The sequence below is a fragment of the Crocuta crocuta genome, unplaced genomic scaffold (genome assembly GCF_008692635.1).
Source record: "Crocuta crocuta isolate KB4526 unplaced genomic scaffold, BGI_CrCroc_1.0 scaffold73, whole genome shotgun sequence".
In the NCBI taxonomy this organism is placed as follows: domain Eukaryota; kingdom Metazoa; phylum Chordata; class Mammalia; order Carnivora; family Hyaenidae; genus Crocuta; species Crocuta crocuta.
Window position 1 is genome coordinate 4885619 of NW_027529443.1, and position 13076 is coordinate 4898694.

General features: G+C 45.3%; 1 protein-coding gene across 1 annotated transcript in view; it reads right to left on the reverse strand.

Annotated features, from left to right (window-relative positions):
* PRKCB (protein kinase C beta) overlaps nucleotides 1–13076 on the reverse strand; it is a 327110-nt gene that overhangs the window by 77812 nt on the left and 236222 nt on the right. Inside the window, exon 10 of the mRNA XM_077760560.1 lies at nucleotides 8261–8407. Within this exon, the coding sequence (XP_077616686.1) occupies nucleotides 8261–8407 (147 nt within the window). The remainder of the gene's footprint in view (nucleotides 1–8260; nucleotides 8408–13076) is intronic.

Here is a 13076-nt window from a genome sequence, read left to right on the forward strand (position 1 = left end):
ACCTAGAAGAGTGCCTGGCACATAGTAGATGTTTAATAAATACTTGTTCAAGTGAACAAATCATTAATTCTGCCTGTTGGTGAGCAATTTATAAAAGTGATGACTTCTCTTTGGGATAAGGTAGGGGTTCCGATCTCAGCCCCAGTTCCTTTCCCTCATGTCTGCCCTCTGCTGACATAACTGTCATAAGCAACCACCGTGCCTTGCATTCAGATGTGGGGAGTAAAGAGCCAGGAGATCACTGATAGAAACTGGGAGACAGGTGTTTAAGAATTTGCCGAGGGTAGAAGTCACAGTGCAAGAGGACAGGACATACGTGGTGGGTAGGGAGTGGAGGCAGCAGATCTCAAAAGAGTAGCTTCATTCTCTGGATATATCCGGTGAGGAAAGAATAGACAAAGGATGGTCAAGATCACAGGAAAGATTTTTACGGATACAGGAAATGTTGAGCATGCTTCTCATCTAACAGAAAGGATATGGGGAACAGAGAAGATCAGACACTTTCTGTACCTTCCAGATATGCACTGAAAAAGGAAGCAAAAGACCTCATGTTCTTAAAAATAACAATAGTCATTGAAGTGCCAGATCGTCATGTGAGTGTAAGATTTTTAAGACAGTTTTTCACAAAACATGACACTTGTACCATAAGCAGTACAAGGACAAAAGTATTTATCTTTTAATAAGTTTTCCTAAAACATAGTAGAATAAATATACAAGTGGTAGATCAACCTGTGACTTTATATAGATCATCATTTAAGGCCAATGCTAAGAAAACAAAGTCAACTAAATCCACTTAAAGAAAAACATTTAAGATAGTAAGGAGGTATGTACATGGCGCAAAAAAACAAAACAAAACAAAAAAACAACCTTAAACAAATGCATGAATAAGCGAATATTTGGGTAACATGGCCAAGGCTATATTCAACTCAGTTCTACAGTCTGCATTTTGAACTAAAGGAATTGGCATCAGCACCTTGGAGAGTGGCACACAGGTTCTAAGGCTCTAGGGATGCCTAATGGGAAGAGGCCACTGCCTAATCCTCAATGGCCTTCTTAGTGACACTCAGGCAAGAATGTCATCAACCTCTTGGGCATCATTCTAGCAAAGTCAAGCACTTGAAGAGGAGATTGAATGCTGTCTCATCCCTCAGTTTTTCGTGTTTTTTTTTTAAACCTTCTTAGATGCATATAGAACGGACCTGGATGGGACTTTTTGAAGTCAGAAATGTTATACCTGAGCATCCAGTTTCTAAGGACTTCCCACTTTTTCCTCTTAATTTCATAAGCTGCTGACTTCTTCCTACTTAATTTATTCCTGGCTTATGCTATGCTTCAGGAAAAGCAGCACCAACACCTGGCATGTTCCATGATTCGAACACAAGGAAATGTCACCAAGAAGAGGAGCTTGATGTTTTTTGTTTGTGGAGCATGATAAGCCAGAAGTTCTGAGGGCAAAAGTCAGAAAGTCTTTTGTGTCCCCAAGAAAAATTTCACCCAGAGCTGAAAAGTAGGTTGATACCACTAGCTTTCCACCAAAATTGTTCTCCCAGTTTCCCTTGCACAGAGGCATGGCCATGTGACTAAATTCTCTCTAATAGAGTGTAGGCAGAAGTGATGGGTGTCACTTCCAAAGCAAGACTTTTAAGAAGCAGCTTGCGCCTCCTCCATACTTCTCCCCCTCCGCCCTCTGAATGTAGACAAAAAAACAAGGCAGCAGAGAGTAATGGAGTCATATAAGACAGAAGGAACCTGGGTCCCTTAATTACATTAGGGAGAGAGTGAGTGAGGTCAGGAACACCCATCTCAGACTATTAGGCGAACGGAAATTAAACTTCCATTGCATCTGAGCCAGTGTACATTTGGGGGTCTATTTGTTATAGCAGTTAAATCTACCCTAACTCTTTTTTTAATAGTTTATTTATTTTTGAGACAGAGAGAGAGCATGAATGGGCGAGGGGCAGAGAGAGAGGGAGACACAGAATCCAAAACGGGCTCCAGGCTCTGCGCTGTCAGCACAGAGCCTGATGCGGGGCTCGAACCCACGAATCGTGAGATCTGACCTGAGCTGAAGTTGGACGCTTAACCAACTGACCCACCCAGGTGCCCCAAATCTACCCTAACTCTTGAATGAGCTCAGGTACCCTTACCACCACACAGGTCAGCCAAGCCTGGCACAAGAGTGCAGCCAAGAAGAGAGTTCTGAGATTTTCATTTACTCCCCCATCTCCACTTTGCAAAGGTCACTTAACTCATCCTTTAGATAAAGCCCAAGAGCCACTTTCTCACGGAAGCCTTCACTGACTTCCAATGAGGGCCAAGCCCACTCCCATAGGCTCTGACAGCACACATCAAACATCACAGTTGCATGTTAGGTCTATCAGTGTGATTTCTTGACTAATGTTTATACCCCCACTGCATTTTATTTTTTTTATAATTTTTTAAAAAATTTTTTAAATGTTTTTTTTTATTTATTTCTAGGAGAGAGAGAGAGACAGCGTGAACAGGGGAGGGTCAGAGAGAGAGGGAATCACAGACTCAGAAACAGGCTCCAGGCTCTGAGCTGGCAGTCAGCACAGAGCCCGATGCGGGGCCCGAACCCACGAACCGCGAGATCATGACCTAAGCGAAAGTCGGACGCTTAACCGACTAAGCCACCCTGGCGCCCCCCCACCCCACTGCATTTTAAAGTATGCATTTTTCAGAACTCATAGAATGATACACTACTTAGTGCATTTTGTTGTGTGTAAATTTTACTTTAAAAATTACCAAAAGCACATATTGAATTCTGGTTAAATAATACGTATGCTGAAGAATTTAAGGGTAAAGTGTACCAGTGTCTGTAATGCTTTTTAAGTGCATTAAAAAATGGGTTGACAGAAAGACAGATGAATAGATAGATGTGTGATGAAGCGGGACCAGTCAAATGCTGGTGGAGAATCTAGGTAGTAGGTATTTTGGATTTTCACTGTACTATACTTTCAACCATTCTATATTCAAAAATTGTTTTTCCCACAATAAGATATTGGAAAAAAAGTTCATTGAGAGTAGGGACCACGAATATATTATATGAAAAGAATTCTGTGTATATTATATTTCATATTATTAATCATAATATCCTGTGATTTGCTTCTGTTTAAATTGATATTATGTCATGGACATCTTTCCATGATGATAGACAGACAGACAGAGACCTCATTCTTTTGAGTATATCGTGGACATACCATTATACATTTAATTTCCACATTATTGAACTGTTTACATTTTTCTCTGTTACCAGTCATTTCCCATGATTTCCCATGATTTTACAGACTTTTGTATTGTTGGGTTTGACTTCTTTATGACAGATCTACATCCACCACAGCGTATATCTGCCTCCCCTTGCTCCCCACCCCAATTAGCACAGGGGTCTATAGGCAAAAGTCAGGAGTATAAAAGAGCAAGAGAGTCTCCATTCAAATGTCTCAGCCTAACTTTTTAAAAAGGCTTGTGTCCTACAAATCATTACCATGAGCACATCAAAGTCTTAGAGGGCAGGCGATACTAGCCTCAGTTAAATGTTTGTTGTGGCCGCACTGGAGGGTGAGAAGAATCAAGTTTATAATGTAGAGAGCTGTACAGGGACCTGTTATCTTTATCTTCTAAGGCCCACTCATGCAATCGATCTGGGCAGTGTGCAGCTGCCCAATTTATATAGCTGGAGCATAATTCTATCTCTGGTAATCCCTTGACAACCACAGAGGTTAAATTCTTAAAAAGTGTAGTGGTTGGTAAAGCAGAAGTCACAGATGAAAGGAATCATGGAAAACAGAGAGTCAAACTCATCATAAGGAAAAAAAATTATAACTATGGATGGGGACAGATGCTAGCTAGACTTCAGTATGGTGGTCATTTCACAATATATACAAATATTGAATCATTGGGTTGTTTACCTGGAACTAAAATAATGGTGAATGGTGATTATACCTCAATAAGAATGAATGAATGAATGCATGCATGCATGAATGCATGAATGAATAAAATAGAGCATGAAGGATAAAATTAGAAAAATAAACACTAAATAGTAAATGAGTAATAGATTTGAAATGCTCTGTTACAAAAGTTCTAGAAGGCATCTATCTCTAAGTAAGCCAGAAGTACCAAGAAACACAGCTTAGCAAGATAACCCTTCCAGGTAAACACTTCCACCTGTTCAGGAAAGTAAACTCCAGATTGCTCTTTTTTTTTTTTTTAGTTTTTGAAACAGGGCTTACTCGTTTGGAACTCGGTGGTCTTCCCACTTGCTTTGTCACTTGTTTTATTTCCATTGGTATTAGCAAAAGGCATGTGTCACTTGCTGGTCACCCCACAATTTATGACAGTGCTTAAAAGCACATTTTTCTGGACCAGATCTGATACAGTGGACCTGGAGGAGGAGAGGTGTGAAGGCATCACCACCAAGACCGATGCCTTCCATCTTCAGAAGAGAGAGACCAATGATCATTCCGTGTCAACCTCTTTAAGCAGGTTGACCTATGGGGTGTCTAGGTGGCTCAGTTGGTTAAGCATCCAACTTCGGCTCAGGTCATGAGTTCAAACCACACATTGGGCTGTGAGTTCAAGCCCCACATAAGGCTCTGTGCTGACAGCTCAAAGCCTGGAGCCTGCTTCGGATTCTGTATCCCCCTTTCTCTCTGCCCCTCCCCAACTCATGCTCTTTCTCTCTCTCTCTCAAAAATAAATAAACATTTTAAAAAAATTTTAAGGGGTTGACGTATACACCTGACAAGATTGCAAATGTTAAAAGCAGGCATTCAGGGACACCTGGGTAGCTCCGTCCTTTAGGCGTCCAACTCTTGATCTCGGCTCAGGTCATGATCCCAGGGTTGTGGGATCAAGCCCCATGTCAGGTTCTACGTTGACAGTATGGAGCCTGCTTGGGATTCTCTCTCTCCCCCTCTCTCTGTCCACCCTCCCAACAAATAAATAAAACATTATTTTTTTAAGTAGGCATTCAAATATAAAAATCACATTAATTTAAAACAATGGTGGGTAAAACTGGAAGTGCAAAAGATTACTCTGTGTTTCAGCAGATCACTGAGGTTTTTGTTATTCTGTCTTGGCTTTCATGACATACTTTGTTTTCATCTGTGATTTGTTTGATGTCACATCCCCAGCCTGGAGCAGAACTCTCAATTATTGTTACAGTTTCCATGGAAACATATAATCTATTCTCTCTCATTCCCTCACTGTTCCCCAAAGACCCACTCTCCCACTTCTCCAGCCACACCCCAACCCTAACCGCTTCCAAAAAGTCCTCTGATACTTCTGATACTTCCAAAAAGTCCTCTGCTACTTCCAAACTCTCCAGCCTATGTAGTTAAGTGACCACGAAGGGGCAGAACTATGTGTAGAGTAGGCTACCTTTGTGGTAACAAGAACAAGAATAAAGACACATATTTATATTTGCTAAATTAGCATGTAGGAACCAGAAATATGCAAACTCAATGAATAAAACGTGGAGGGCAGTGGCAGTGAGGGGCACAGGAAGGTGTGAGCTGGGGTAGGAGCAGACTTCTCAATGTTTATCCTTTCAATATAATTTTAATTATGAACCATGTGAATACCCTGCTTATTAAAAATAGAATTTCACTTTTAAAAACTTCCAGACAGGCTCATATCCCTGGAACCCCTTCATTTAGGCCACCTCCTTCCTTGCCATCATGGCAACTACCCCATCTTTGGAATCTAAATGCCCCTGCTCTCAACCATTTAAATCTCTTGACCTCACCCATTCGCCTTTTATTCCTAGGCTTCCAGACTCCTTTCCCACCCAGGTTGTGACCCTCTTCCTGTTCTGACTTCCTTTCCAACCTGATCCAGATGCCATTTGTTTTCATTTATTCCATGCACGTTTACAGAGCACCTATGAAAAGCAGGCTCTGTTGGATCTGCAGGGGGCTTCTTTCTTCCCAGAAACCTTGGCTCCCTTATTACTGTAACCTTCTGACTCACTGGTCCTGTTAATTTCCCCCTCAGCTCAAACCTGCCACCAACTTCCCCATGTCCACACCCAAGCTACTCAGAAGCATCAGAGAAAATCACATGGAGGCGTGGACCACTCCCATCACCAGCTTCACAGAGCTGCTCAGCAGTCTTCCGGCATCTCCCTACTGCCGCTCCCGTTTCATGCCCAAGCTCTGCAAGCTCTGAGCCATCAGTTCAGGTCGCTTATTCCACCTCAGTAGATCACCCAGTGACCCCGAGACAGAGGAAACACATGCATTCAATCCACAGGCACTGAATGTACAGTGGTGAACAGGACAGAGAGGGCCCCTCAGAGAGGGTGCTCAGCTCTTAGCAGGAGCAGAGAGATGAGCCAACTAACCAACAAGAAGCATACTGTCTGGTTATGGCTGCTATGAGAGAGTGGAATATAATGGGGAATGAATGAGTGGCTGAGGAAGTGGTTAGGGAAGGCTTCTCAGAAGAGGTGATGTCTAGGTTGAAATGGGAATTATAAGGAGCCAGCTGTGACGAGAATAAAGGGATAGCATTACAAAAGCTCTAAGAGAGAGGGGCACCTGGGTGGTTCAGTCCAACTTCAGCTAAGGCCATGATCTCATGGTTCATGGGTTTGAGCCCTACATCTGGCTCCACGATGTCAGAGGAGAGGCCCACTTGAGATCCTCTGTCTTCCTGTCACTCTCTGCCCCTCCCCCTCACTTCTCTTCAAAAATAAATACATTTTTAAAAAGTTTAACAATTGTGAAAAAAAAAAAGCTCTAAGAGAGGAAGGAGCTCTCTGTGTTTCAAAAAACCCAAGGACCACTGCTGCCAGAGCACCAGGGGAGAGAGGGGCAAGAAAAAGAAGTTGTCAGGTACAGAACTGGGATCAGATTCTAAAGAGAAATGTAGGCCAAGGACACAGTATGAAATTTATTTCGGTGTGATGGGAAATCATTGAAGAGGTTTTTTTGTTTATTATTTTTTAAGTTTATTTATTTATTTTGAGAAAGAAAGAGAGAGAGGCACAGAGAAAGGAGAGAATCCCAAGCAGGCTCCACGCTGTCAGCGCAGAGCCTGATGTGGGGCTTGACCCCACAAACCGTGAGATCAATGACCTGAGCCAAAGAGTCAGATGCTTAACCAACTGAGCCACCCAGGCGCCCCATCATCGGAGTTTTAATCAGGGGAGCATCTTGACTTAATGTAACTTTTCCAGAACGAGTACAGGTGCTGGATGGCAAGTGCACTGATGACCGGTAACAGGAGTGGCTGTAGGGAAACTAGTGAGGAGCTTCAATGGCGGCCCAGTGGGTGTATGAGGGTCAAACTAACATTGCGTTTGTGAAGATGGAGAGAAGTCAGTAAATGCATGACACACTTTGAAAAAGATGTGTCAGGATTCGTGAATGGATTTCGCACGGCCAGGGTGGGGGGCAGGTAGGTACAACTCAAGGAAAACTCCCAGATTTGGGGGCTTAGGCTGCAGAGATGGAGAAGAGATTTATATTTTTGCACACGTAAGTTCATGGTATGAGATTTATACAAGACATATTTGTGGCACACAGAGGGATTAAAAGACTCAAAACAACACTAAACAACTCAGGAATACTTATAACACAATCTCAATTTCAGTAAAACAGTGTCTCCCAGTATCTATAAAAGCATCCAGAACCACTCTATGAGTCCCAGGGTCATCCTTCAACTTTGCTGCTTTTTGAAAGGAGTGGTTCCTATTCTTGGCTGCAAAAGTGATCTTTTCCAAAAGGCACATTGGATCGTGTCACTTCTCTGCTTAAAACCTTTCAATGGCTCCCCAGTGCACTATGAATAAAATCCAAACTCTTCATCACAGCTCACAAAGCTTTGTAGGATCGGGCCCCTGCCCATCTCTGCAACTTCACATCCTTATACCTCACCCTGCTCATGACATTTTGACCCCGACACCTTCTGATGGTACCTAGAGTGTGCCAAGCCCTTCTCCACCTCAGGACCTTTGCACTTGCTATTCTCGTAGCTGATAACATTCATTCTTAGCCCTTGGAATGTACAGCTAATTCATTCTCACCCATCAGGGCTCACCTCCTCTGATGGTCTAAATGGGTCCCCTCTGGGTGTGTTCCTGGCTATTCATTTTCTTCACGGTTTTCATTACGAACTGTAGTGGGGATCTGCTTTCTACTCTCTCCCTGGCTGGAAGGTAAGCCCCATAGGAACAAGAAACGTGCCTGCCTTATCACCTGCCCTTCTGGAGTGGGTGCAGCCCCCCATACTGTACCTTGCCAAAGCTTCCTTTCCCAAGCACCATCAGGAAGTTAAAGTCGGTTAGTTTCATTCGGTCTCTGTTCCCATTGTTGTCAAGTTTGGATGTGGTGTTGGTCGTCTTTTCTTCTGGAGCCTTGGTCCCCTGACCGATCTTGGCCCTCTGGTGGAGAAAGCACACAGAACACATCATTAGGGTGTGAGGATGCCCTTGCAGGAAGACACAGGGACACGCTGTGAGCTGTGGTTCCTTAGCTCGCCCCCTCCCTGGCCTGCATCCGCTCTGCAAGCCCGAAGTCTGGAAGCCACCCCCAACATCCACGTTTCTCTTTTATCCATCACGTCTCAGCTGCCACCAGGAACTGTCCTTTCTTCCTTCTAGCTGTCTCCAGAATTCATCTTCCTTCCATCGTTACCACCACCACCTTTTACCGTGTCACACCTGGACAACCCACCACGGTTCCCTTCTCACTGGGCTTTTCACGCAACCCGAGTGAGCCTCTGCCTCTCTTCGTACCCAACTAAGTCACCACCTGCTTCAAAGTTGTGACCCATTAGTTTGAGGATAAAGACCTCGGTGTTTTCCTTGGCCTCCACGGCCTGGTACTATCAGGTTCTCCAACGTCATCATTTCTTGGATCCTGCCCTGCAACCCATCCTCATTCTTTCATCACCCACCTCAGGGCCTTTGCACCTGCTGTTGCTAAGATCATCTCCTCTTTGCCAACCGAGTTACCCTTGCTTCACATTTTCACTTCACCAAGGAAGCCTTCCTTGACTGTCTACCTGGATTAAGTGTCCCTATTTGCTTCCTTCATCCACTTGACTTCCCATTTATACTGACAGTAACTGCTCACTGTTTTCCTCAATGTGCTGGAAACTCTGTGAAGGCACAGAATCTATCTCTGTAACTTCCCTGACAACTAATAAAGTTTCCTGCTACACAGATGAGTGGATGGGGGAGGCCTGTGTTGGCCCTCAGTGCAGTGGGGGAAGGTCTTGCTTCTGTGAGCAGCAGAACCGTGACTTGGAATGGCAGTGAATGCTTTGCAGTGGGGAGGGAACAGGAGGTCAGCAGTGAGAGCTGCAGCCGCCACGACTTTGTTATTGGATTTGTCTCCAGGGCTAGAGTCCCAGCCCTGGAGTGGATGAGCTGTGTGACCCTGAGGACTTCAGTCAGCTTGGGACACTCTTCTGCCCAGACATCCCTTTACTTGAGCATCTCTCAGAGAAGAGGCCAAGGCCACAGATGACCTGGCCCCTCTGTACCTTCTCTGATTTTGGTCTCTTCTCCTTGCATCACCTTGGCCTCATGACTGTTCTCTGATAGCACCAAACATGCCCTAGCCCCTGGGCCTTTGCACCTGCTGTCCCCTGTGCCTGGAGTTCTCTTCCCAGAGCTTACTCACTTCAGATAAGACAGCCTTGCCCAACAACGACACACAGAAGCTCTCAGCCATCACCATTGTCCTTCCTTCCTTATTTTTCTCCATGTTCCTTATCACCATCCTACAAACCCGATATTTACTCATTTCTTAATGTCTCCTCTAGAGAACAGAACTCCAAGAGGTCAAGGATTTTGTCTGTCTTGTTCCCCTTACCCTGGTGCCCAGAGCAATGCCTGGCACAGAGTAGGCACTTAGTTGTATTTGGTGAATGAACTTTCTAAACCTCAGTCCCCTTTTTGAGCACATGGAGAACGTGACATGAGAGAATGTATCTTGGAGTTCTTTGCACCATTCCTAGCACATAGTAGGTGCTCAACAAATGGCAGCTATTTTTTTTAAGTTTATTTATTTTGAGAGAGAAAGCACGAGTGGATTAGGGACAGTGAAAGACGGAGAGAGAGAAACTCCCAAGCTTGGGACTTGAACTCATGAACCGTGAGCCAAAGTCAGGAAGTCAGACACTTAACAGACACTTAACTGACCAAGCCACTCAGCTATTATTTTTGTCCCATTATTCAGCTGTCTTTTAGAGACAAAGAGGCAGCAAAATTTTTTTCAGGGTTTTGGACATCGGGAAAGATTCATTCATTCAGGCATTCCCACCAAGTGCCTGCTATCTGCCTCTAGATGCTGAGGATCAATCAGGGAGAAAACCAAATATGGAGGCTCAAAGAATTTACACTGTGGCAGGAACTGGGTCCTCCACCCTGTGTCAGAGGATATTCTGGAGTTATCCAGATAAATGGGTTGATGTCAGCAATAGAAACAGCCTTTATGGAGCAGAGACTAAGACATACTCAAAGAGCCAAACACCGTTTAGTCTGGCCGGAGCACCTAGTGCAAGGCCGATATGGCATGGGATGGACAGGACTTAACCCTGTCAACAAGTCAAAGCTGGGGCACCTGGGTAGTTAAGCATCCGACTCTGGCTCGGGTCATGATCTCGCAGTTCGTGAGTTTGAGCCCCTCTGTCCCCCTCTCTTTCTGCCCCTCTCCCAGTATCTCTCACTCTTTCAAAAGTAAATATTTTTAAAAGAAGGAAGTCAATGCTAATTCTGAGCATAAAAGGCTTTAGGGAGGCCTTGGTATAATTATATTCCATTTAGAAAGTCACCCTGGGTCCAGCAAAGAAATCCATTTGAAGGAGGTGAGCTTGGGAACCATGGGAAGGGGTGGGTGTCTCTGGCAGATGGAACAAAGTGGGTCGGTCTGGAGGTAGAATTATTGGAGCTGGGCACAGACTGGGAGAGGCGCTCGGGGGTGAAGTCCTTGGCTTCTGTGTTAAGCACCTACCAGGACAGGACACTTCTCCACTCAGAGGAGAAGTGGAGAAAGGGCAAGTTCGGAGATGTGGGCCAGAAGGTGGGAAGAGCCTGACTTCAGACACACTGAGACTCCCCCTTCCCCACAGGGGTTTAAACTGTGAGGTTTCCTTCTTCCTCAGGACAGAGTGCGAGCAGGGGTGAGGCAGAGTGAGAGGGAGACACAGAATCTGAAGCAGGCTCCAGGCTCTGAGCTATCAGCACAGAGCCCAACGCGGGGCTCAAGCTCATGAGCCGCGAGATCGTGACCTGAGCCAAAGTCGGACGCTCAACCAATTGAGGCACTCAGGCGCCCCTGTAAATTAATGTTTTAAAAATTACAGTGGATACACTGAAATGCATAAATCTCAAGTGTCCAGTTCTAGGAATTTGGAAAAATGGATACACCCATGAAGCCAGACCCCAATCAAGAGAGGGAACAATTTCTATCACCCCCAGAAAGTTCTCGGTGCCCTTTCCCGGTCAATCCTCCCTCCCACGAACACAACCTCTGTTCTGATTTCTATTCTCATAGGTCAGTTTCGTTTGCTCTTGAACTTCATCTAAATGGAATCATAGAGTGTGACATAATCATAGAGTGTAACGTAATGTATTTCGTCTCTGCCCCTGGTTTCTGACACGGAGCTCCTAAAGTTCCCGTAAGTTCCTGATAGGAGCATCTTTTATTCTAATGAGGCAACTCTTAGTGGGCTCCTGGATGGGGCATGGTCACCAGAAAGACCAAAGGATGATTCTTCTGAAGCTTGGAACTTTCAGCCCCATCCCGGATGGGTTGGAGACTGAGATCATTAATAATCAACCATGCCTCCATGATGAAGCCTCCATAAATATCCCTAAACTATGGAGTTTAGAGAGCTTCCAGGGTGGTGAATCTCAACCCATGGGGGACAGAATCTCCTGGGCTCCTTTCAGAACTTACCCTAGGTATCTCTTCGTCTGGCCGTTCATCTGTATCCTTTATCATATCCCTTAATGTATAATAAACGAGCAAAGGTAAGTAAGTGTTTCCCTGAGTTCTGTGAGCCATTGTAGCAGCATCGAATCTGAGGAGGGGGTGGAGGGAACCCCTGATTGGTAGCAAGTCAGACAGAAGTGTGGGTGAGCTGAGAACCCACAATTTGTGACTGGAGTCTAAAGTAGGGAGCAGCCTTGTGGGACCGAGGTCTTAATCTGTGGGGTCTACACTAACTCCAAGTGTCATTTGTGATTCACATTGTGGGATGCCCAGCTGGTGTCCGCAGAGGACTGGAGAATTTCTTGGTGTGGGAAATCCTCACATTTGGTGAAGATCTGTGAAAGTCTAACAGGCTTCTCTTTATGGAATAAGTAGTCTTTGCATCTGGCCGCTCTGGCTCATCATCGTGTTCTCGAAATTCGCCCGCGCTGTTGCCGGAATCGGCAGTTTGTCCCTTTGTATTTGCTGAATAGCGTTCAGTGTTTACGTTTATCCATTCCCTTCTCTAGGTGCATTTGTGTCGTTTCCATTTGGGGGGTCGTTAACAGAGCTGCTGCAAACACACAAGGTCAAGTTATTTCGTAGTAAGACTCGTAAGATACGTGGGGATCCCAGCGACTCTGGGGCAGCGAGGCGTGAGCACCCAGGGAGCGGTGGCACATGTGGGTCTGAGATTGAGAACTGGCATCTGAGCTGGAGACAGAGTTGTGGGGATTGCAAGCATAGAGCGAGTGGTTAAAACATGGGCTCGTTGGGTAGAGAAGCAGAGCGCTAGGACCAAAGTGGCATTGCCTTTTCTGGGCCACTAGCTTTCCATCGTCCCAAATCCTGACCCTTCAGCCCCAGAGTTTTGCCCAGACTGTCCCGCCCCGAGCAGGTCCCTCCTTCCTCCCTGACCCCACCCTCTTCTCTGCTTCCCATCTTCTTTCAGTCCTGAGTCAGGACCCACTCAGTCCACACACTGCATTCTCCAACCTGTGAGGATCCAAATCCTGACCGTCCCTGGTCCCCAGCCCCCACTCGGGCCCTTAGGGGGACACTCAGGTCTCAGCACGGCCTGCCGGTGAAACATGAGAGGATCGAACTTCCCAGTTTCTCCATTTGACT